General features: G+C 38.8%; 1 protein-coding gene across 1 annotated transcript in view; it reads right to left on the reverse strand.

Annotated features, from left to right (window-relative positions):
- Window positions 1–26,071, reverse strand: part of KIAA0586 (KIAA0586 ortholog) — a 69,544-nt gene that overhangs the window by 30,634 nt on the left and 12,839 nt on the right. The window contains exons 15-28 of the mRNA XM_041413605.1: window positions 25,797–25,974; window positions 20,028–20,222; window positions 18,921–19,108; window positions 17,658–17,765; window positions 16,495–16,575; window positions 12,059–12,255; window positions 11,743–11,864; window positions 10,977–11,161; window positions 8,027–8,186; window positions 7,207–7,444; window positions 6,375–6,616; window positions 5,886–5,962; window positions 4,133–4,267; window positions 2,390–2,570 (exon numbers count right to left, since the gene is read on the reverse strand). Coding sequence (XP_041269539.1) covers window positions 2,390–2,570; window positions 4,133–4,267; window positions 5,886–5,962; window positions 6,375–6,616; window positions 7,207–7,444; window positions 8,027–8,186; window positions 10,977–11,161; window positions 11,743–11,864; window positions 12,059–12,255; window positions 16,495–16,575; window positions 17,658–17,765; window positions 18,921–19,108; window positions 20,028–20,222; window positions 25,797–25,974 — 2,287 coding nt within the window. The remainder of the gene's footprint in view (window positions 1–2,389; window positions 2,571–4,132; window positions 4,268–5,885; window positions 5,963–6,374; window positions 6,617–7,206; window positions 7,445–8,026; window positions 8,187–10,976; window positions 11,162–11,742; window positions 11,865–12,058; window positions 12,256–16,494; window positions 16,576–17,657; window positions 17,766–18,920; window positions 19,109–20,027; window positions 20,223–25,796; window positions 25,975–26,071) is intronic.

The following is a 26,071-nucleotide window of genomic DNA, read 5'->3' on the forward strand; positions in this document are numbered from 1 at the left end:
CTCCAACACCCATGGTGTTATTATTTAGTATTAGCCCTGAAAATAATTTCCAAATAAAATGGTGGCCCTGCATTGTAGCTGTTGTGGCTGTCAGGAAATAGTTGACTTGCACTGAAGGACAGGCAATCACATCCCAGTGCAGAGAGAAAAAAGGTTTGGAAGGAAAGTGGAAACAATCACAGATCATCCCTTCCACCCTTCACCCGACCCTCCCTGCAAAACCAGATTGTTTTCTTTCAGTGTTGACTTCAGTAACAAAAGGACTTAGAAACAAGGATTTCTGTTCCTTCTTGATATGAAAACAACTCCTGTCTGGAAAGCAGATCCAAGCTTTTATACAATGTTGTTTCCTTAGCAATGCAACAAATTACTGTGCTGTGTTCAGAGGTGGGGAGGGTGGGAAGCTAAATGAAAAATCATCAGAACGCAACAGAAATCAGTCTGGGATTATAAAAATTATATAAAAGAACAGGGCATTGCCCTGTGGTAGTTAGTCTATGTCCTCTCAAAAATATGCTGCAATAAAGACTAAAAACAGCACTACAAGATTTAGAGATGACCTTAAAAATCAGTAGAGAAACACTGCTGGTGGATTATCATCACATGCAGGAGGTGCTTTGAAAAGTGTTAAGATATTTACAGGACAGTTAAAGGGCATCGTGAATTGAATTAAATAATTTTTCAAAATTATTTTTAAAGATACAAGGAGATACAACCCTGTTGTGCCAGGTACAGCCATGGACAGTGTGGATAAGAAGGGCAGAAGGACAGACAGACATAGTGACAGGTTCTGCCACTAACAGGCATCTTCCAACTCCATGGTCCTGAGCACCATTACAGACTTACAGAACCAGAAAAATCCCAGAATCCCAGAATGGTTTGTGCTGGAAGGGACCTTAAACCTCATCCTGTTCACCCCCTGCCATGGCAGGGACACCTTTCACCATCCCAGGCTGCTCCAAGCCCTGTCCATCCTGGCCTGGAAGACTTCCAGGGATCCAGGGGCAGCCACAGCTTCTCTGTGCCAGGGCCTCCCCACCCCCACAGGGAAGAATTTCTTCACCACATTTAGTCTAAATGTCTCCTCTTTAGTTAAAACCATTCCCCTTGTCCTGCACTATCTGCAGATGATCTGATCACTGATTTATTGCTGCATCAGTGTCCTTCGTGCTGACTGACCTCTACCAACACAGAGTCAGACAAGTGACTCACAGAAATCCCTTATCTCGAAATCTCATGCAACCTATTTTCAAACAACCTTCAACAAACTACTTTAAAGGAAAAGTTTGATAATGTATAAAGTACCAGAATATATTTTCAAGGCTGACGCTGGTGTAGTTGTCCAAAATGTTAGGTCACAGCTGGTTTAAAAGGTTATTCTCTGTGTGACCAGTTCAAATGTTAATCACTTTAAAACCAAGCAAATATTTTATTTTCTCCAAGATTGTTTTTGCCATGTGTTAAACACATTTAATTTCAATGCACTTCCTACTGGTCAAGGGTTAATAATGTGAGATAAGCGTCTCTTGTCAAATTCATAAATGTGAAAATTAAAAGGACAGAAAAGCAGCTGTTTGATCACTTTAATTTACACAACTTTTGATGAATCAGTGCAACCACGTTTGTGTTGCAACAGCTCAGTAATTATTTCAGTTTAGTTTAAACATATTTAAAACCACAGTCAACAAAATAAAGACTTTTAACATGCTTGCAGCAGCTACATTAAACAATTATAGAATCACATTTTCAGGTAACAACAGAGAACCAGGGATAAAAAATAAGGAGGAGGAAGGATGGACCACTGCTTTCAGCACTACTTTCAACGGAAATAAAATAAATTTCCCTGCTTTACCAACAGTAACTCCCTGCTTTGTACAAGATGTGTGTGCTATCCATCTGTGAAAAAATCAATTTCAATATCATTAGAGGAATATATAAACCTAAAATATACTGCCATTTATGAGGCACTGCAGAATCACCATGATGGAGTGATAACAGCAAAGAGGAGCAGTGCTGAGCAAGGGGACACAGAGAAGCAGCTTGAAGTGCTGGTGCTAACACCTGTGCAATGGAAACTGCCTCCATCTGTTACTCAGAACTGAATTTGACTTAAAAGAATAAGATACACACTTTACAAGTTAACTTTTGTATAGGCAAATGGTATTTGCCATGATTTTTATTCCAATTGTAGGAAATTGCTAAGAAGAGTGAAGACAAGGCTCGAATTAAATCCAGTTCTTGAAAGAGGAACACTAATAATTTCATTGTAGGAATTGCCTGTAAATATTGGATTTTGAATGTATGGATTGAAATTATTTCAGATTCTGTTATGGAAAATCCTCAGAATGCACATGAATATCATAGAGAAGAAATAAGAATCTAACTGTACCTCCAATTTGGGCAAGCTGCCCTGGAGATGCAGAACGGAGCCCCTGGCGTGGTCTGTTCCCAAAGCTCTGAGCAGCTGGATGCTCCATAAAAATGGAATTTCCCATCAGGATTCTCTCCTGTACTCTGGACAGCCTTGGCCTCTGACCTTCACTGAGCTCCCCAATGCTGCCATCAGAATCCTGCAGAGAGCACCAAAACCACAGCACATATAAAAACCCAGTGTAAGTCTTCCAAACCCAGGTATTTTTTTCTAATTACATTAACCATGAAAGCTTTTCTAAACTTAAGTTTATTCTATTTGCATTGGATGAAGAAAACAAGCCATGGAGATATCATCTGGGTTTGAAATGAAGATCTACATTTATCAGAAGGACAGAAAAGAAACACTTGCAGCAAAACATCATTTATTCTGTTAGTGGTATCTCTACATGATCAGAACTCAAGCTACATTTTTAGCACATGAAGCCTTTGATATTATAGATTTGGCCACTGTTGACTGCCTGACCTTGAAACATTGGCAGCATCTAAAAGCTATCGACTCTCTGTACTGCATGTCAGATAAAAGATTCAATTTTCAAGTGGGTTTGGAGGGCACTAAAAATAGGGATGGTCCCCTGGATCCTGACTTTTAAAGCTGTAAGTTAAACCCAGCTTGCTTCCATGTCAGAAAACAGGTGGAATACACACACACACACACACGTGTGCACAGTATCACTCTAAGGCCATATAGGGAACATCCAGGAGAATGTTGATTCTCCTCTGAAGGAGAAGGGGAGTTTATGAATGTCTTGGATGGACAGACTGAGTGGTCTGTCACTGTGAGAAAGGGAAAAAGCAAAGCAGAGCTGCATTTGTAACTGGCAGTGCTGATGAGAAAATGGCACTGCAATTACAGGCAGACTTGGGAGTTAACACTGGAGAAAGCTTTTCACCAAGTCCAGCCACCAGAGCTCATTAGCAAAATAAAGAAAGACAAAGGAACAGCCAAGGAGGTGACTCAAGTTGGTAATTATTTTGACTAAACTGACCAAGACAGAAGGAAGAAACTGCATATGCATCAGTAGCATCACAAAAAAGCAAGATCTGCTATAAATAAATGTGTTCATGAACCATTGCTGCAGCATTCAAAGTTCATTTCCCTCAAGCATTCCTCCAGCTATGTCAGTTAGAATGAACACCCAGGCCAAACTGCTATTTTCCAACACAGAAATAACTCAGATGTGTGACAAAAAATTGTGATGCAGATAATTTCATTTTTCTGTGAGTCTCTTTTTTCTGCCAACTGAATAGGAATTTTTGAGGTTTTGTTCCAAGATCAGTATCAACAGCATGTGCAAAGTACATGTAAACACTTGCTGAGTTGCTCTTCATAGCTCCCTAAAACTCCTGTGGCTGTTACATGCAGTGTATTTGTATTGTTGAGCATTCCACCTGTATTGCTGAAATGACAGAAAATTCCCTGGTACTCCCAGTGACAGGACAAACCTGGGACAAGGGGACAGTCACACACCTGGAAAACGAGGTACATATGATGTACTGCTTGTTTATAACACTGAGACTTCAGTGTTTCTTAGAGTTTTACACAAGAATGAAGCCAACAGAAGTGGGATCACTTGCAGCAGGGAATGAAGTGTATGAAGCTGTTCTACAGCCAACAGGAAGGATAAATTTGGGATATTTTATGAGCAGGAAAAAATCACTTCAAAACTACTGTACTGGAAAGCCAAGGACTGTGAGTTACCTCCAAGTGCTCTATTCTTTCTTGTACAAAAACAGGTGCTTGATTTAACTTGGTTAAAAGAGCCAGGACAGGATCCCTGTGACAGCCTTTACCCATTCTCCTCACCACCTGCCCTTCACTTGGAGGATCATAATCCTAGAACAAAGAAACAAACAGAAAAATCCACATAATACATGCTCCAAAACTGGTTTTTGGTATGAATTTGAATCATTCTTACTTTAGTTCACAACTAAGCTTTTTTTAACAGTAAGTTTCCACACTGAAAAATTATGTCATGAAAATTCAAGCATTTAAAAATAAGCAAACAGATGACACACTGTTTTCTTTTACCCACAGACATGCACATTCCTTATTTGATACAAAAGACTGCAATACTTAAAGAGGAACAAGGCCCTTCAGGCCTCCAAAGATCAGGCAAACAGTTAAATCCTCACACATCCTTTGCTAGCAACAATCTGGCTGCAGAGCTGCTCTCATCAGCAAGGAATTGCCTTCCTCAACCAAACAACCTGGATTGAGGATGGAGAAATACTAGAAGGAGAAGAAATACTAGGAGTTCCAATCCAGCTGACAAAGAGAGGGAAGAACATCTCAGCAGGCAAATGTTCCTTTGATGAAGAGAACTTTAATTTAGGTTCACCTGTTATCAGAGTTTTAAGCCCAGAGTTTAGGGGAGAAGTGTGGCTGACAGAGAAGGCACCTGAAGTTCTGCCAGTCCAGGGCAGTCTCACAACTGTGGTGGATGCTTTGCTTTGGGGGGGTTCTGTGCAGAGCCAGGAGCTGGGACTTGATCATTCCTGTGGGTGCCTTCCAGCTGAGGATGTTCTCTGATGCTATGACTGGAATGGAATCATGGATGCTCATGGGCAGCTCTGGGTAGGAAGGACAGGCCAGGAGAAGGGGACTCCTGCTCCAGAACATTAAAATTGCCTTGTAGAGCTTGGAAGTGACCTCTGGAGGATGTCTAGCCCAGCCCAGCTGCCCAAGACAGCCCTTGGGCCACTCCACAGTAAAAACAATTTTAATGTTTAAACCAAATTTCCTGAATTCAATCCTGTGTCCACTGCCTCTTGTTTCTCACTGGCTCTTTCCTCATTACTTCTTTCCACCACTTATTTATACATTGGTAAGGTCCCTTCAGAGCTTTCTCTTCTCCATCATGTCTCCTATAATTTATGTCACAGCTACATCTTACCAAGAGGTTTTACACAAATTCAGAGAGGGAAAGTCCAGGCATTTGAGGAATAGCAAAAGAGAAAGGGAATGGAGAATATCTTGACTTGGGAGGCTTCCAGAACCATGGACTACAGCAGACATTGGGTAAGAAACTATTCTGATGTTTTAAGCAGCTTTAACTAACTCCAGCCTCAGCTAACCCACTTTAATAATTTAATCATGCAAGCAATTAAAAGATGGCTCAAAGCTGCAACAGCTCAGAGCATAGCAATGTTCTATTCTGTTTAAAATGCCTTAAAACTAGAAACAATAAAGAAATGAAAGTGCATAATAGCTATGTTTCACCTACAGAAGTGTATGAATTATCCAACTTTTAAAAATCATGAATTAGTTTGTACACTGTGGGTTTTTTTTTTCCTTTGGTGTTCTGAAATTCTAACACTCCTTGTGAGTATGCAGTTTAAAAGTGTGAATTAAAAAAGCTGATGAGTGAAAATGTTTAAAGCAGATCCAATTCAGCAGGATGCCCAAGGTGGAACCCACATTATCTGTGATTCTTTGTGAAAGAGTTCCTTACCATTTCATTGGCATCTCGGAGAGTACTGGATAAGCTCTCGGCAAGGTTTGGAAAAGATAATCCTCCTTCTGCTAAGGCTGAAAAATATTTTATGTTACAACTCTTAAAAACATTCAAGTTACATGACAGGAAACCCAAGCCACATTCTTTAAGTGCAACACTGTGCTATAGTAGATTTGGAAATTCCTGCTGCTGGATGTCTATTATGAAGACATATTTTCATATTTCTTTTCCTATTTCTTACACTTTCACAATAACATGTAGTAGTACCACATGGTACTTAAGCAAGACAAGTCCCAATTATTTTCCAAGTTGATCTCATGACAAAAGAGCAGATTGAATCTTTTTTCTTTAATAAACACCAGCATTTTGTTCAGCGACAGGAAAAAGAACAACAAGGCCTTGTTAATCTTCACAAACTGCAAGTTAATGCTTGCAGCTTTATAAGAATAAGAAGTAATTCAAATTCTGATTTCCACAGTTGATTACCTGCTGCAGGCAGTGGCTGTCCATAGGGGAAGAGCACCTCTCCTTCTGAGAGGGGTCTGTCCGTGGTCTCAGTGCCTGTGGGGGTGAGGCTGCTCTCCTGGGTGGACACCCCCGAGCTCACCGTGGGCACAGGTGATGGCACCTGGGCAGGGCAGGGCAGGGGCTCACTGAGCCTCCCTGGCAGCTGCTGAGATGGGAAAAGCAAGGCCTCTGGCTCCTCATCGTTGGCCACTGACATCTCCCTGCAAGGACAGAACGCGCACTGTGAATACACCAAGACACACTCAGTGCAGACCAACACCTGAATTCTACACTGAAAAGAACTAATTCTAGTTCTTTACTGAAAAGAACTAATTCTGAAAAGAAACTGATTTTGAACTATTTTTTCTAATGTGAGAGCAAAGCATTTTACAGGATAGTTCAACAGTTAACATGGTTAAATAATGTTATCTGTGAGTTTCTGGTTCTAACTAAAAATTACCATGTGTATTCCCAAGGAGGTAACACAAAAATTTAAATGCTAATAACACAATATTTCATTTTCACTCTATGTGTTACTGGCAGGTGTAGCAATACAAGTTTACTAAGTACAGTGTTCAGCAGGGTAATGAATAAGGGCTGATAAATCCTGAGAAAGGCCCTGATTTCATATTTTTCTCTAAACTGCCCTTCAAGCAATGAAAAAAATGAAAACCCAATCCTGCCTTATCTCAAATGCCTCCTGATGTATACATTAAGCATTTCTTTCTGACTTTTTGGGCATATCTGTAGAAAGAATATACATATTTCAGTTTTTAAGAAACAAGAAAATTGTGCAGCCTGTTGAACTCACACAGTCTTAGGACAGAATGGTTCTTCAGGGACAGGACTGGGGTTCTCTTCTTCCAGAGGAAGTTCTGCACCATCCCACGGGTTTGGAAGCTTTGGACTTTCCCTTTTTTCAGCCTGGGAATCCCATTCTGAGACAGGAGGGCTCGGTGTGGCTACTAGGGGAGGTGTGGTGACAGGGGTGACCACAGGGGTGACCACAGGGGTGACAACACGGCCCAGGACAGCTGCAATCTCAACTCCTGCACGTGGGAAGCCAAATTTCAGATCAGAAAGGAAAGCAGGAAGTGTATCTCAGACAGAGAGAGTCAGTTCTACCAAGCACTTGCAGTTTTTGTGATACCTTTTGATAGTTATAAAGACTAGATTAAGAATTGCTTCTTTTAAGTACAGTGCTGGCACCTGAAGAAGAAAGAATAAAACCTCAATTTCTTCCTCAAGGGAGGCTGCTCTGCATTTTAAAAAAATCAAGCTGCTTTACTTGAAGAGTGTACATTTGATTAAATTAACATTACAAGCACAGGAAGGAGCAAAAGACATCTATTTTTTCTGATGTGAGAAATTGTGGAGGGGTTGGGAGGGGTGGAAATCACACAGACCATAGAAATGTGCATTAATTTTGAAAATAGAACTGTTACCAAATAAAAGATGTTTGCTTTCTATATAAATTAGTCCATAAATTTTTGTAGAACATGAGTTGCCACTTGAATTATAGCCTCAAGAATATTTATCTTGAGAGATAACATTTCTTTGAAGAAGAAAATTAAAGGCAGTAGATTAAAGCATATTTGCTACTTCTAAACTTCAATTATTATTTTCAATACCTGTTTCTTTAATTTTTTCATGTCCATGAACATCCTCACTCATCTCTGGAGGAGATGGAGATGAATCTGGAGTTTTCACCTGAGGCAGTTCTTTTTCTGAAGGTGGTGTTGGTGGTGGTGTGGCCTGGGGTGTTGGCACTGGAGTAGGCACAGGAGCCTCCTGAGGGGAAGAAAAATCATAACCACAGTTGTAATCTCTGTGCAGAATTCCTGCCTTCCCAGGAGCCCCAGAGAGAGCTGAGGAAGAGAGGGAAAGGCAGCTTATCACACAACAGCAACAGCTGCTGCTTCCATGGATCGAACTCCTCCAGGAAGCTGCACCAGGACAAAATTAATTAAAAGCAGTGAATTAAGCATTAAAATTATTAAATTGGGAAATCATTATGTATAGAACAGAACAGACTATTTCAGCTGGAAGGAACTACAGTCATCATCTAGTCCAACTGCCTGACCAGTTCAGGGCTGACCAAAAACTGGAATTTGTTGTTAAAGGCATTGTCCAAATGCCCCTGAAACACTGACAGGTTTGGGATACCAACTGTTAGAACCCTGGATGCTGAGAATTTTAAACTTCCTGTGCTAAAAGGCACAGACCCACAAGAGAAAAATGTATTTGACCTGAAGCCATGGAGAAAGCTTCCAAAATTGATTGATAGCACTGGGATTATGGGTGTGTAGTTTGAATAAAAGTGTGTAATATCACAAGGTAGAAAACTTAAAGTTTTAGAATATAGCAATACATAAAAAGCAAGATAGAAGTTTTAAGACAGTGGCTAGTTGTTCTTCTCCACCTTCTTCATGGGTTTGGGTACTATTTTGTAATTAGTTAGAAAAGCCTGCATTGCAGACTTCAGGTGGTAAGTTATTGAGTTAAAGGTGAAAATAATTTAGGTGTCATTTCTTAATTAGATAGTTTAGCCTTAAAAGACCTTATAAAAAAAGATAGTTAGCCATTTTGTAGCTTGTTAGTAGAATGCTGTAGAACTCACAACTTGTAAGACTGATATAGATAAGAAATAATAAATACTTGAGTCTGAGCACAAAATACCATCTTGAGCACTTTCAATCCCAACCTTAACAGAGGTAAAAAAACCCCAAAAACCAACATTTAATGGTACCAACCACCTCTCCAGGAAGACTACCCCATGTTTAACCACTCTCTTGGTAAATAAATGCTTCCTTATGTCCAGTCTAAATATGAATTCCATTATTATATGTATTTTAATAAAGCATTTGAGATAATGTTAAGGAAGAAAATATTTCATTACATGGATAAAACTGAGTCAGTATGATGATTTCATGGTAAGATGAATCAGCTGAAAGAAAATCACAAACAAAGCAATAATCAAGACAGCAAAGCACTAAAAGAAGCACGAACAGAATTAGGGTGTTCCTTAAAAAGATGACAGCAATGGACATAAATCTGACAAGCAAATATGATGGCTGTTGTTTGGCCTGCTGTGGAGGAATATGCTGGACCTTTGTAGGTTTTTCCCAGACATGTTTTATGACATTTCATGAAGAAAGCAAGGCAGTGAGGCTATAGGAAGATTTCCAGGCTAGTTTCTGAAGAGTATGTCCTCAGGCTGATGATTTTTATTAAAATTTCTCATGGGAGGTGGAACCTAGAGGAACATCTGGCAGCTCACACCCAACTGTGTGACATCCTGAACACCAAAGAACTCAGTAACAGCTGAAATTCAGTTCTAGATAGGAAAATTCACAGTGGGAAGGGAGAAATCAAGAATGCATAAACTAATCAAGAATGCACAAACTACATATTCAAGAACTTCTGCCATAAGCTGAGTACAAATAGAAAAAGAAGAATTCAAAAACTTTTCTAGCTATCCTTTAACTTGTGCTATCATGCTAAAAAATGTGGAAAGACTTTAAAAAATATAATTAGCTACCTAGGATTCCAATAAAGGCAGGAGAGAATCACTACTACAGCTCAGGGCATTGAGGAAACCCCATCTTGGAGACCACATTATTATTAAAAATGTTTATTAGCATTTTAGTATTACCTGTGCTTGAAACCAATCTAAACTGGAAAACATCAAAGTGCTGCCCAACAGCAAGAGTAAAAAAATGGATGATTGCTTTCTTTAGGCTAATCAAAAAAAGGCCAAAGAGGAGAGAACTCATCTCTTCAAGTGCACAAACATATATAGCAAGGAAAACTCAACCACTTCAGCTAAAGGATATTTCAGTCTAAGCTGACAGAGAAACAAAAGGGAGATCAGGAAATGTAGAATGGACAACAGAAGAGGTTTCTGAGCATCAGAAGAACAAGCTGAGATGAACATCAGGCCCTTCTCAAGCTCTAATGGAGTGGAAAAGATGCTGGGGGCTGAGCTTGAGCCCTCAGCAGCGAAACCTTTACTTTTGCCTATAGAACCACCTCTTTGTCCCTTGCAGCAGGCAGGAGGAGATGTTTCAGGCTAACTGCACTGCAGCAGAACAGAATGACTGATCCCACTTTCAACAAAGCCTTCCATAGCTGGATTTCCAAGCACAGCAATTTCCACAAGCATCCCAAAGACATTACACAGCACCAGATTGCAGCACAGTCATGTTGTTATCAAAGTAAGAGCCAGCTGCCATTTGATTATCAAAGGGAACACAGGAAATTATCCTGTATTACAGGAAGCTCTACTCATCAATTAAGCATTTATTCAAAACTACTGAAGACAAAACTTAGAAAGAATTAACAGTCATTTTAACAGATCTTAAAGAATGGCTGCAAGCTCATAAGACCAAAAATAATATTGCTCTCAGCTTCCATTCCTTATTAGATGAGGAAATTCATTTTTTCATCTCACATTTGTTTGCAAGAAAGCAGAATAACTATTTTTGGTTGAAAATAACACGAGCTGTCTTTCAACAATATGAAATTAGGCAGCAAGTCCAGCAGAACTTCAGCAGAAAAACTTGCATAAAACAGACTTACCATCACTGAGGTGGTGCTGGGAGGAGGAGGAGGATCAGGAACTGCTCTCTGAGCCTGGCTGTTACCCAGCATGGTTGCAATGGTTTCACTGAGAGCTTCCTTCACAAAATGATTTATCATTTCTGAGTCCACAGGGACACCAGCATTGACAAAGAGCTGGAATCCTCCACCACCTGCAACTTCAACTGAAAATGAAGGGATGTGAAGCACACAGCCAGGTCTCACTTCCTAAAATCCTTGTACTGTACTACAGCCACTCACTCTCCATGGAATTTTAAACATTCCTTTGCAAAAAGTCTTTTTTTTAAACCTTCCAGATAAACAACAGCAGAGAAACAAATCAGGGGCATAAAAGAAGGCAATAGCAAAGGGCAGTGACATCACAGGAGAAATGCTTTTCTCTCCATTGCCACACATTCATTCACACATTCAAAGAGAAGTAACTTTTGACACATCTATTAAAAAAAGGCAAACAAACATTACAGGCTCAGCAAATTGCCAAATGTGATTTAGGTGGCCAATAACAGAAGGTGATTTGTACAGTGCTGTTATTCTGAGTCTGCTTTTTATTTTAGATAATTTCTTTCAATGGCCTTGTTACACTGGCTCTGTCTCCACATAAATTCAGGTGTGCACTGCAGCTTTTCAGTTTCACTGGTTCAGGATTATCCACCTTTAGGCTGAGGCAACAGCTACCTGCACAGCTTGTTAAAGTTAGTCAAAAATTGAGATAATCCATCTGCAGAGAACAATAATTCCTACTTACCAATGCCAGGGGTTCCAACCTCACTGTCTTCACTCTTCATGGAGCTGTTAGCGCTGGGCACTGTTTCTGTCTGAGCTGGGCACATCTCACTGATAATTTTTGCCATTATTTCTTGTTCCACCCTGGCAGAATAAAACCCATTTAAGTAACACCAAGACACCTAAAAGCACACAAAAGAGCAGTCTTGACATAAAATGCAAGGTAGCTCAAAGGAAAATGGATAAGGGAATGGAGGTGAGAAAAAGGGGAAGGTTAATTAGGGAATCATTCCTTCTTCCATATGTATTCTTTGCCACTTTGTTAAACTGCAACTCACCAATTTACCAACTTGTCTTCTATAGTTTCTCTCTTTTGAATCAGTTCATCCAAAATATCAGCAGGCTGCTGAGGAGCAGAAGCCACTGGAGGAAACAAAGGACCATTGTAATGTGGTGAGGCAACTTTAAACTGGCCATTAAGCTCCAGAACAGGCTCAAGGAATTCTGGAATTTCATCCTTCTCCTCTTCCTGATCCTAATAAATAAGCAGTAAATTAAGTTATGGTACATTTCTGGAAGGCAATGTCATTGAGGTAGCTGTCAAGTTTTTTTTCTTTAAGAAACATTTGTGGATGTGGGACAGCACACAAACCACATTCTCCTTCCTCAGTGTGTTGTAGTTAATTGATACAACCCTAAGCTTAGCAAATCATAAATCTGTAGAGGTATAAAGCCATAGGAACTGCTCAGTAAAACATGATTTGGCTCATATTTCCTGCCTGTGCTGCACAGGGCAGGGAGCCAGTGGCAATGCTAATACTTGAAAAATTTACTTGTGACCTACATCAGGTTTCTTTAATGTCACCCCAGAAATGTTCCTCCTCTAAACAAAAAACTTTAGGAAACATTCTGCAGATATGTGTTAGGTTAGGGGTTTGTTTGTTTGGGTTGGGTTTTGGTGTTTTGGTTGTTTTTCTTAAAATAAATCAAACTTGTTCTTTAAAGTCTCCAGTCTAAAAAGACAAATTCACAAAAGTTAACGAGCATGCAGTCAATCAAAACTCTAATGAACTTGCCAGCACTGAAAACCAGACATTAATAGTTTACACATATGTCACACGTGTGTTTACACTCCCATTAACTTCAGCTGCTGAAAGTTGGAAGGTATTTCTGGGCAGTATAGACAACCCTCACAGATGTCTTGATTTTAATGTTAAAGTTCTATTCCCAAAAAGTTAGAGAAGTGACTTGGTGAGTTAAAATATTTGGATTTTCCCAAAGATGCCTCCCTCCTTTTCCCCTGGAGATCAAACACAAGTCCCAAAAAGCAGCCCCTAAGCCATCATACTGTAATGCCTCCTGATGAATGAGAACCTGCAACCTCCACTTCTAATATTAAAAACAAATGTCTCTAATAGTAATATGACTCTCTAAGAAGAAAATTTGGCATGCCAAATGAAAGAGATGAGGAGCTGAGCCCTGATTTACCAGTGACAAATATGTGATGGTGCATAAAAGCTCACTGCAAATCCATATTTACTAAGATTAATCTCAACACAGTGAAAGGAGGAAAAAAGTCTCCTTTTCCCTTATATAAATTACACTTACTTTCAACCCATAAAATAAGAAGATCCCATGCAATATATTATCTATGAAAAAAAAAAGTGAAAAATGAAAAGAAAAAAGTGAAAAGAGAAAGAACAGAGAAAGGGGGGAAAAAAAGTAACATTCTCCTGTCTCCTTCCTCACCTCAGCATTAACACTTCTCCTGCCTTAACACATTTTAAAACTGCAGAGTCAGAGAGGTCCCTGATGGGTATTACACAAAGAACTACTGGATCTTTCTGGATCTTTAAATAGTGATAATCTTCAAAGCAGGGAGAAAACCAGAATATGTGTATTTGGGTGATAAACAAAGATTTTTAAAGCATTCTAGGCATAGAAATGAGCAGAGAAGTTGAAGTCAGAAGGCCCTGGGTGCCTTGCAAGCTGCTCAGCAGTTCATGCTGTTGGGATATGTGTATTGAGAACAGTAATTCATTCTGACAGCAAATGTAAAGATGTCTTTGTCCAGCATTTCATTATGTATTTCCCTTTGCCTGCATACTCCATAAATTTTCTTTGATGTTGCCTATTTAATACCTCTGAAAGTATGCAAAATACAAACATCTGGATTAAATAAAGCAAGTACATACAATACATCTTACATCTATTTAGTTACTCTGACAAACTTTTGCAGCTCTCCTGCATTTCTAAAATATTTTACATTTTACAGCACACAAATCCATAATAATGCACAAAATCATATTCTTTTGGGGGTTATATATTATCTCTGCTGAAACAAAAAAATAATGTATTAGTCAGTATTTAATTATACAGATTGAACTTGAACATATATCAATTTGTAAACCAATCTTGAATACTCTGCACTCAATTCTGCATTTTGCTTCCCTGGGGACTGCTGAAAATATCTATCACAACCCCCAATCAAAATATGGCATAAATTAGAAAGTCTTTCAGATATGATTGGAATATTAATCACTGTATTTTATTATAAAGTATCACGCCAAAATTCTATTTCCCAAATTACATTCAGATAATTAAAAAAAAGTTTGAAATTATTAGATGTTATAGATTAGTTTTGTTCCATTACCAAACATGTACATTCAGAGTCTTATTAAAGACTCCAGAAACTTAAGCCATGGATTTCTTCTTGAAGGATTTCTAAAGCAATTCTCAGGAGCAAGGTCAGGCTGCATTGCAGGTGTCACCTGTGAGCTTTTTTCTGAAGAGTGAAATGTAAAAATATCAATGCCCTGGCCAAGAACATCAATGGGAAATGAGAGTTGAAGAAAATACATTTACATTTATAATACCTGAGCTCTGCAGGTTCCATATTTTGCTGTGGCATTCAAAGTGGAAGCAAAAATTCTAACAAAAAAATCCCCTACCTTGCAATTAGAGCATATTCAGAGAGAGCAGAAAGTGCATTTACTCTGAAATCCCAGGGAGTTTGCTGAAGGAACTGCAGGATGTGGCTGCTTGTAAGAATTTGAGAGCAGACTCAATAAATCTGAGAGTCAGTCGTGTGAGCTGAGCAAGTTTCTCACTCTGAAATAATCCCAGAATTTTTGGGATTGGTTTGGGTGGGAAAGGACCTTCTGGGACAAGACCATTTTGTCCCAAACCCCTGCCATGGGCAGGGACACTTCCACCAGACCAGGCTGCCCCAAGCCCTGTCCAACCTGGCCTGGAGCACTGCCAGGGAAAACAAACACAGAAAAAGGAAACAGAAACAAACAAAAAAGGAAGATGTTTCACACAAATACTTATCCTACTCAGTCCTAACAGAATTAAGCTTTCATAATAAAAAGGGAGTGGGAGGGAGACAATAAAAGCTATTTTTTTGTATAGCATTTTATGCACATACTTTCATGAATCTGAAGACTTTTATAACAATAACTTTGCTTTCTTTTGATGTCTTAAATACCCCTGCCACTCCAGAAACTGATTTTATGCTCCCCCATTGTGTTTGCCTTGCACATTTTTAAGAACATTGTCTTTGTGGTCATAGGCCAAACATATGTTTCACTTGGAACATTTTTGGTATTGTGGTTAAAATATAGCCCATTGCCAAAACTAAAAGATAAAAGCAATCCAGGGGAAAAAAAAAAAGAAAAAATAGAAGATGAGTAACTATTATTCACATCATAAAAATTTAACATTGCAGCATTTTTTGATAGTTCCTAAAATGATTTTTTTTAAAGTTCTTTTCTGGTGCTAACAAAAGAACAATGTCCACAGAGATTTAACTCCTCCCCTCCAGTAACATAAGGTAATTTTGAAACTATAAATGAATAAAGGATTTACACACTTTTGAGAGACAAACCATCAAATTAGGGCTGTTTTAATGAACTGATAATGTTAAATTATTAACTCATTCTAAAAATAAATCTATCTGTAAGCACTTGGGCTAATATTTGATTTACACTCTAATCCTGGGATCAGGAGCACATAGAAATAAAAAGAATAAATTTTGGGGTAAATTTTGATTACACACAGGGAGTTTTGTTCAGTAAAGTGAAATACAGGCTGGTTCACCAACCTTGTGTTTCTCAGGACCCCCCAGACAAGAGGTCAACTAACCAGAGAAAGGATTTGCTACTTAAAAAAACCTGTGAAAGAGGATCTCAAATAAACCTGTGTTACCATAAACCAGAAACAACAACATTGTCAAGAATTTCTTCTTAAGATCTAATTCTAACCCTGCTCTCTGTGAGTTTGAAGCCATTCCCCCTTGTCCTCTCACTCCAAGCCCTTGTCCCAAGTCCCTCTCCAGCTCTCCTGGAGCCCCTTTGGGTGCTCCAAGGTCTCCCCAGAACCTTCTCTTCTCCAGGATGAAGAACCCCAGCTCTCTCAGCCTGTCACTATATTTATCACATGCAGAGTTTTAAATTGTAAAGTCTAAGTGCTATAATCACTGCTGATTTTGGAGAAATACTTGTATTTCTAGTGGATTCTAACATATCCAAATAAAAGCTAATTTTAGCTTTTTACTCTAATTTTTCAAAAGCTTCTCTACTCACCAACACACAGTAATTTCTAATTTCCTCTATAACACTTTAAACAGCTCAGTATTGGTCACAAAGTGCATTTTTAAAGCTGCTAGGAAAGCAAACTAGTTTCTTTACACTGTGTTTCCAGTTTTGACAGAATAATATAAAACAAATATAAAAATTATTGAAAGGAAAAGACACCTTTGCAATGGGATTACCTGTGTGACATCAGTAACATCAATGAAGTTAGCTCCTGGAAGCTTTGTGTCTTCCTCTTCACTGTGTATTTCTTCTGGATTCTTACAAAGACAGATTGCAGTTGTTAGCTATTTCATCTTGGGGGGTGGAAATGCATTACCAGGAAACCTTCATGACAAGCATCAACTAAATCACACCTTCCACTATGCCAGGGTGCTCCAAGCCCTGTCCAACCTGGCCTGGAACACTTCCAGGGATGGGGCAGCCACAGCTTCTCTGGGCACCCTGTGCCAGGGCCTCACCACCCTCACAACCAAAGATTTCTTCCCAATATCCCATTTAAACCTACTCTCTGTCAGTCTGGTACCATTCCCCCTTGTCCTTACTCCTGTAAATAGTCTCTCTCTTTCTTGTAGGGTCCCTTCAGGGGATCCCAATTCTCTCAGCCTTTTCTCACAGAAGAGGAGCTCCATCTCTCTCATCAACTTGCTGGGATGGAGTGATAGAATTTTAAATACAAATCACTATTTTTGTCCACAATCTCTGTCTGATTCAGTGAATACCTGGATCACAGGACTCTGGAGGACCTAACTCTTGGAGTCAGGAAAATGGAATGCACAATAACCACACAAAAATCATCACTGCCTCACCAAGCCTTCCCACACTCTGTCCTTAGCACTCAGCACACAGCAGTTACCCTCAGGGCTGCACAAAACCTTCCTTGCTGCTCAGATCGAGATTAAAAACACTTCTGAAAAGTTGTAGGGAAAGAGAATAGAGTGGCCACTGCAAGACCACAGGCTCCTGGCTCAGTGCCCACACCATGGACCACTCCAGAAGAGCCAAGCAGCAGAGGGAGGGTTGAGGAACATCCTCAGAGCACTGAAGCCAGTGAAAACAAGACAGGCATGGGCCAGCAGGGATTATAATTCTTTACAGGACACAGGAACACTGCTTTTCTTAGAGTTTTACCACGGTGATCATTTAATCTTGGCAGAAGAGCTTCTTTCTACAATTTTTCATTTTCTTAAACAAATACCTTGTACTATAAATTCTTTAGAGTAATTACTCCATTTTTCCTAGAACTGTCTCATTTCTCTAACTAAAGAAAGACAATGAGAACTTTGCAGCAATTTAACATATTTTCCTTTTGAGTAATTTTGAATTCCCAGACAATCAGTACCTGTATTACAGCATTGACAGGAGAGAGCAGAGGCTCAGAGCTTGGAGGAACAGGACTTACAGTCCCACTGGCACTTGAAACACTGTCAATATCAACACTTGGTAACACCTAGGGCAGAAAAAAAGCATCAATATAAAAATCTATATATTAGCTTGGCAATTATCATTGAACTTTTTAGATTTTTTTTCTTCCACCTGCTTCTGAGCCACTAAAATTCAATGATCTCCTTTTCTCATGCCTGTATCTGATATCAGCTTGGTTCTGAAAATCAAATTATTGTAATACAAACTAACACCAGAAATAGTCACCTCTTCTCTTGCAGTACCTGATTTCTCCTGTTCTCTAATTCCCTGACACTTTGTCTTGCATGGAACAGAAGGGGAGTGTATGTGCACTAATTACCTAAAACAGTCAGAGCAGAGGTGCATTGGACCTGCAAGTAGTTTAGAAGATTAAAATATAGTTTCTAATCAAGGCATGTCCATTACAGCATTAAAATCTGTTGTATTTCTCTTAAGAACAAAGATTTCAATGCTTCATTCCTTTGGGAAAAGAAAAATCACCTTAAATATTTAAGAACTGGGTGAAATAACAGCAAAATGCAGGTGGGTGGGATGAAGTGACACAGCAAGGGAACAAAGCACAGAACACCCTACCTGTGTTTAACTCTGAGTTCCATGAATCATTTGTCTGAAAGGTGTGGGGGGGAGTGGGTGCAGTCTCAACAATTGGAATCCAAAACAATGAACATGTACGAAACATTTACTTCCTTGACAGCAGACTCATGTGAAAAATGAAAACAGCAAACCCCAACCCACAAGGTAAGGACTGCAAGGGTTGATTAATCAGGAGTGAAACCCTTGGGTTGACAATCATGCTTGAAACAGAAATCTTAAAGGCCAAAGCAATCATCCAAGAAAACTGACATTTATATTTATACTTCTTTTATTCCAAGTTTGTTCTGGCTCAAAAATGTCATTAAAAAAAGAAAATGTGACACAAATTTTACAAACACCCTGCATAGGTGACTTAGGAAAGAAACAGTTTTCTATTTTGGCCAAATAATAAATATAATTGTTAAAATATGAATAAATATATTACTATAGCATGAGAACTGCTTGGTCCCTCCATTCCATATTTTTCTAAATCTTATTGGAAACCATCCACTGATGTCCAAGTGTGTTCCTGGTGGATCAGGCTGCCTGTGGTTAGCACTCATTAAAACAAACAAACAAACAAATCATCATCACTCTTGACATGTACCTGCACAGAGAGCTGAGGTGGCTCCTTTTTCTCTGATCTCATCTCTATCACAGCTATATTTGGTTTTTTAACCTCGACTGGAGGCTTTGGGGGCACTTGAGGAAGGGAGGTTGTAACTGTGACAGGGTGTGGTTTGTCTATGATTACTCCAGCAGGCTGCAATGATGTGTTGCTGCTTTGGGTTTGACCTAAAGACAGTTGAAAAACAATTAAAACTTCATATACCCATCTCCAAAGGCAGTAAATTAATAAATTAATCAAAATTAATTCTGTGTGTTTCTCAAGATTCTGTGTGCAATTACAGACCAATTAAAAAGCCCCTTATTAACATTAGCTAAACTACAGTAATTCACCAGCTAATCTTAAGCTTTCCCAGCAGAATTTGTCAACTCAACACTACCTGTTTTTTAAATTATTCACTTTTCTGGACTCTGGTGACATCTACTGCTGAAAACAAGAATTGTGTTTGCCATTCAAAAACTATAGACCATCACACCCTAAGTATTATTACACTTGGTATAGCAACCCACAAATTTTTGTCTGAGACAGCCTTTTTAAAAAATAATTACCTTATTTCAATGCCTATATAATACTAACCTTCTCAAAACAAGCCCTATATAAAGGTTCTATTGAAAGTCCAAAAATCCTGAAGTCATGACAAGGAATTTACTGTGCTTGACACAGTCCTACTGAAATTGTTGGGCTGAAGTCATTGCAAAAGTTGAATCCAAGGGTGAGTGATTCAGTTCCTGCTTTGGATACAAGACTGAAAGCAAGAATATGAAGCCTAAAATTAAAATGAACCAAATCAGGTACAGCTAAACAAGTAATTTCTCTGTCAGGGTGTCACCAGATATCCAGCATGAAGGGTGAGGAAAACCAGAACATTTTCAACTGATCCCTCAGATTTCCTATGAGAAGGGCAGGTGCAAATCTCATGGAATGGTTTGGGTTGGAAGAGACCTTAGAGATCATCTAATCCCAACCCCCAAACCACAGACTCAAGAAGATAAAAGTTATATTTCCATATAACAGTGGATTAACCTGCTATTTCCATATAGCAGTGATTAACCTGCACACCATCTGCTCCAGGTTATTTGCTCCTACCTAGTGGAATAGCCATGGGGATGAGGTGGCCTTCCAGAGGACCAGAGGCAGCAGGGACATCCTGGCTGGGGCTGAAGAGGTACTGGCTCTGCTGGGCAGGGGCACACACAGGATTATTCTTCTTCTTCTTGGGGCTGCTGATGACTTTCTGCATGTGAGAGCAGGTCTGGGTCCTTGCTGACTTCACCTTTGTGCCTGAAACAAGAGCACACAAACTGTCAGGGTCACAAAGCATGCACAAACCCAGTGACAACACTCTACTGAGCCAAGCCTTCCTACTGAACCCACTGCACATTTTTGCTGTGGGATGGAGGGAAAGAGGGAGGGAGTCCCAAAGGGCAGAACCTGAAAGATGTCTCGTTATTGGCAGCAAGGAAGGAGTTAAAATTGCAATTTTTAAGTTGAATCCAGCAGATAAGGGCACAGAAACATGAAAAGGACCAAAGAACAGCAGTAAGTTAGAATGAAATGTGTGACTTAGCAGCTAAGAAGAAATCCATAACTCAGGTTTGAAATTTGGAACTGAATGTGTGATTTAGCAGCTAAAAAGAAATCCAGAATTTAGGTTTGAAATGCAGCCACAAAACTGACAGGTACTCAGAGGAACAGGTATAATCTGTAAATTCCTGCTTTAACTACTCAGTGCTACTGCAAAATCAAACCATAGCTAAAACGCAAAAGTCCTGACTTCTGTCATCAAGGAAATGCTGATTTTTTTGGCCCAGCTTTTCAAGTGTACTGTAAATAGTCAGCCAGAAGTAATTTATATGTAAAAATGTCTTAAGCAAAGAGCAGAGGAGAGCATTTATTGCAATGTGCATTTCTCACCATACAGTCATGCAAGGTCTTACTCAACTTACAGCAAACAATGGATATTATTATAATAACTTTAATATAAATGGATAAAACTGCCTGAAAATTCCCCCCAAAAAGGTGTCAACAACTGTCAATCAGGCAGAAGTGCTTCTACTGTTATTTTGTAGGTGTAAGGGTAATGAATTTGGAAAGAAACATGCTGATAACCAACTCCACGCCTTTATTACAGCCAAAAAAATGTCCTTTTACTCCTCTGTTGTTTCTGATAACCACCTCCCTGTACCTGCAGCCAGTTAACACGTGGCAACAAGCACTTTTAACTCTGTTCACATTTAAGAGCCTCCTAATTAATTGAAAAATGAAAGTCAATGATTATAAAACATAGGGATAATAAAGATTGATAATGTGACTGTTGTTCGATGCAGACAAGCAGATAAGGCAGTTCACTTATAAAGTGCTATTTTTGTACAGACAAATTATTGGTTGTAAGCCTGGAAACAAGAAGAAGTCATAACTCCTCAGTGAGAAAACACAGGCCAGAGAGAAGCACCTCTAGAAAAGGGTTTGTGGTCATGCTGGGTAAGCAGTGGAATGAGAAATCACAACACAATGCTCTGGTCAACAGGATAAATGTAACCCCCAGATGCCTCAGCAGAATGTCTGGGATGGAGCAGGAGAAGACTTCCAGAGATGATAACACTGCATTCAGCACTAATTTTGTATCTCTGCAAATACTAAAATAGATTAGACATTAATAGGCACTCTTCACTTTTCAAGGAAAAATCACCTGGAGAGTGAAGTAGCTGTAAACCGAAGCCAAACCTCACTACAAGTCAGATAATAAATCTCAAGTGTTCTATTTGCTTTTGAAGCACAAGGTATTTTGGTATGGGAAGAAGCAGAATTTCTTCTGTCTTTAAGTGATGAGCTTATGCCTTGCTGCAAAGCACAGGTTAGCCAAAAAAACTGCTCTGCAGTCAGACAAATGACTGGACTCTGTAACATAAATAGATACAGTTCAGAGGCTTGTGATTTAGAAGAGGTCATACTACATGATCTAACAGTCCCCCTTGGCCTTGAACTTTTGAGTAAAAGCAGAAATTGGCAGCATATCTGTAATGCTGCCAACTTGTAAAAACAAGGTTTTCTCAGTGAGAATGATTAAGTACTGTATACACACAGCACCTCATTTTAATTGCTTGCAACTTTTCATTTTTCCCTGCAAAGTTTATTTGCACTGGGCAGAAACTAGACATTTAATTAAACTTAGCTTTAAAAAAACAGTGTTTTACATGTATTTATCAGTTCATATTATGCAAGAAAATAATTCCAGCTTTTTTTTTTAGAAATGATCTCTTACTCATAAAAGTGCTAGATGAATTTTTTTCCTAACTTCCCATAAGAAACTAAGCATTAGTCACCATAGTTTATTTGCAAAGAAAATGGTTGAGAGCTATAAAATGACTGAAAAGAGACTCTCCAGATGGCCATTTCAGTCTTAAATAAACATCCTTATTCTAACACTAATTTAAAACAAGCTCAGTGGACTGCTCTAACAAAATAGAGTCATTTAACGAGTCTGGATTTTTCAGCCAATCAAACCCAAGGCCAAAGATTTCCAATCATTTTGAAGCCCTTATCACCTGGTACATCAAGGCCAGGAAGGGAATCTGTGGGTGCAGATCTGTAAAGGAAAAAACTCACCATGCCTAAAGTGGAAGAGAATTGTTTATTTCCTTCTTTGTTTTTTTAAGAACCTGGTGCTTTGAAGTGGTCATTCAACCTTGGTGCATTTTATTTACACTCCTCCTGTAGAGGAGCACAGAACTGTTCCTGATTTTATTATTTATACTTTGCTTTGCCATAACAGCTTCTTCCAGAGCAGCAGCCCCCAAAATAATTGAACTGTTTGGTCTTCATGAGACCCACGTGAATCACCAGGGATTATTTTTCCATTTTATTGGCAAGGTAAGGAAAGGACAAAAATGAAGCAGTTTGACCAATAGTCTTACCAAGAGGCAAAGATAAATAATGCCAGTATCAAACAAACCTCATTCTCAGTTAAAATCAGAAAGTTTGGGAATGGGATACACCCACTGGAGTGCTGCTCCTTTACACAACATGCAAAGAATTCCATTTTTCCTTCAGATAAGAACACAAGGAGGTGTCTGATTTTATTTACTGTCAGAATAGAGACAAAACCATAACTTCCCATAACTCCAGCCTGATATTAAATAGAGAAACAAATTTTATGGTGGCTTTACTGTTGCAAACACACGTTCTTTTCTGCAGTATGACTTCATGGCTTGGAAGGGAACCACTCTGGGAAAAGGCTATCCAGAGTTCACTCTGTTTTCCAGCAAAGAGCTTTGAAGCTCTTTGTCACACACAGGAGTTCTGCAAGATTGAAGGCAGCATTGATCCAGTGCAGTTTTCCCTTTCATTTCTATTTGCACCCAACAGAAAAAAGCTGAAGCACAGGAGCAGCTCATTCCAACTGCACAGAACCTTTCATTTCACTGACACCACTGAATTTCAACTGATCAAATGATCTATTTGTTATAAATAGACTGGGGAGGGGTGGCACTCTTTTTTGCCACTTTACAAGATATTGGTTCTGGAATGATGAAATTGGCCTTCCAGGAAAGGTTATGACCTTCTGTAAAGGACATGAGCCCAATAAATAGAGAAGAAAATGCATTTAGGACTCAGCAAAAGCAGAACTGCTGATTAAATATTTTTAAAGAAGTGCCTGTTCCCAATCCAAATCTTAGTGGTCACTGTGTCACTGTTATTACCACCCTAAGTGCTTACTAGCACACATTTCTTCCAAAAATATCTATACAGAATAAATTAAATTATGGGTGTACAGCACAGCCAATAGTCAAAACCAGTGTTATATCATGCTTCAAGTGAATACAGCAGAGGATACACCATTTTTCACCAAAGAAAAGACATCCAAGAGAGGGCAAACAAAATACCTAAGTCACAAGGCTGTCAGTTTTCATGTAACAAGGTCTCACTTTTTAAATGATGGTGAGCTTTGAAAAGTTTTCTAGGTTTTTGCCAGGACTATAAGCCCCATTTTCCAGGAGGGTGGTGAAAACTGTGAAAGTTTTCTACCAGTAACACTTTTTCTCCACAGATCACAACTGCATCCAGAGCACAAGTAAGGAAAAGTGCCATAAAGATCAGGTCAGGCCAAACAAGAGATTCTTGTACAATTTGAGGACTTGCCACTGTGGATGTACATCATAACCACAGAATCACAGAAGGGTTTGGGTTGGAAGGAACCTTCAGGATTAAGCAGTTCCAACCCCCTGCCATGGCCAACGACACCTTCCACTAAACCAGGTTGTTATTTAAATAGTATTTAAACAAACAAACAAATAAATTTAAAATACAAATATAATAATAATATTAATAATAATAATAATAATGAGGATGATGATGATGTTTAAAAATCCCCAGCCTCAAACCCCAGCACTGCCTGTCTTCAGAAACATAGATATGTTTTACACCATCCATTGCAATGGCCTAAAAACATGATTTCATCAAGTGACTGACTGCCTTCTGATGTTAATCTCTCATATTTCACACAGAATGTAATGTTTTGACAGCTGTAATAAAAACCCAGGCAGCATTTTTAAACATGACATTTAAGACTGCATCAAGTATATTTTCCCTGCATGGATAACAACAGTCTAAGTGCAAGAAGCATGCAGGGAGCCAGTTAATATTTTTCCATGGGTGCACATCTTATTAACTCCATTGTGCCCACCACACCTTATCCCCCTCTTCCTCTTAAGCCTCTCTCCCATCTCCACATTTTCCCTTCATCATTATCTTTTTTCATGTCATTTCTCCCCAGTAAAATGATCCACATTGGTTTTTTTTTTAATATCAGTTCAAGATTGTTCTTAGTTTTTGCATTAAGAATCAGCTAAGTTTTAAAAAGGTAATTAAGAAATAAAACAGATCAGATTAATTACTAACTCTAGATGAAGTTTATCTACACTGACCTGTGTCAGATATCATATAGTCTCTCTTTGTAATTATTCTTACACATTTAATAGGTTAGAAAATTAGGACCCTCTTATCCTAACACTTTGCCAACAAAACTAAGGAACAGAATTAATTATTAATCAACTAATAACCTTTATCAATTAAATAACCTTAACAAGCTATCACAGAAAGGATTTCTGTTCTGCTTATAACTCTTAACTGGATGAAGAAAAAGGAGTTACTTGCACTTAGTGAACTTAACCAATGATTCTGATTACATCTTTCACTATTTTTATCTTCCGTATATTTAAATTTTCATCTTTCAATTGATGCATTTGAAACAAGAAATTCAGTATCAGACTTTCTTCAGTTTTGAAGTCTCAGTACATTTCTGAACTCTGAATGAGTTAAATGTTTAAATAAAAAATCACTGGATAAACCTGACACAAAAAATACATCTCATTTATCAAAAATTGAGTTCATTTATCAACACACTCACTTGTGATTAATTTTAGCAATTCATCCCATTAAATCTTGGACAACAGTAAACATGAATACATTAATCAAATTTAGGAATAAGTACTTATTTGACAATCTAAAATAAATGAGAGACACATTAAGCAAAGTTAAAAAACTTCTGATATTTTTTAGTTTTGAAAAGAGGATCTTAAATAAACTATTTCAAATGGACAGGACTTACAACAACAATCTAGTCCAACTGCCTGACCACTTCAGGGCTGACCAAAAGTTAAATTAAAGGCATTTTCCAAATGCCTCTTAAGCCCTGACCAACCTGAGGCAGTGACCACCTCTCTGAAAAGCCACTGCAGTTGCTTAAGTATTATATTAAAGAGCAGATAAACCAAAATTAACAGATTCATTTCCACAAGGAATTCCTGGTAGAAAAACAGGGAAGGAGCACCTTGTCCCCATTAAAGAATCACTCACCTCTAACAGTTTCTATCAGCTTGGGTCTGGGAAGTTTAGATTTGGGAGAGGGAGAGTTGAATCTCAGGTAGGGTCCTTTCTTAAGCGTGCTCCGGTGGCCATGGTAAATGGGTTTCCCATAAACTTGAGACAGATAATCTTCACTTTGGACCAGTGCAGTTCCACCTACTGCTCCCTCCTGGACACCAAAAAGGATAAAAAAAAAGTAGTTTACAATTCTTCATTTATGTAAATTGGAGCAGGACAGAACTATCACTTTCATTTTGAATTAGTAC

This window comes from Onychostruthus taczanowskii, unplaced genomic scaffold, assembly GCF_017590055.1.
Source record: "Onychostruthus taczanowskii isolate IOZ18803 unplaced genomic scaffold, ASM1759005v1 scaffold103, whole genome shotgun sequence".
NCBI classification, from domain to species: Eukaryota; Metazoa; Chordata; class Aves; order Passeriformes; family Passeridae; genus Onychostruthus; species Onychostruthus taczanowskii.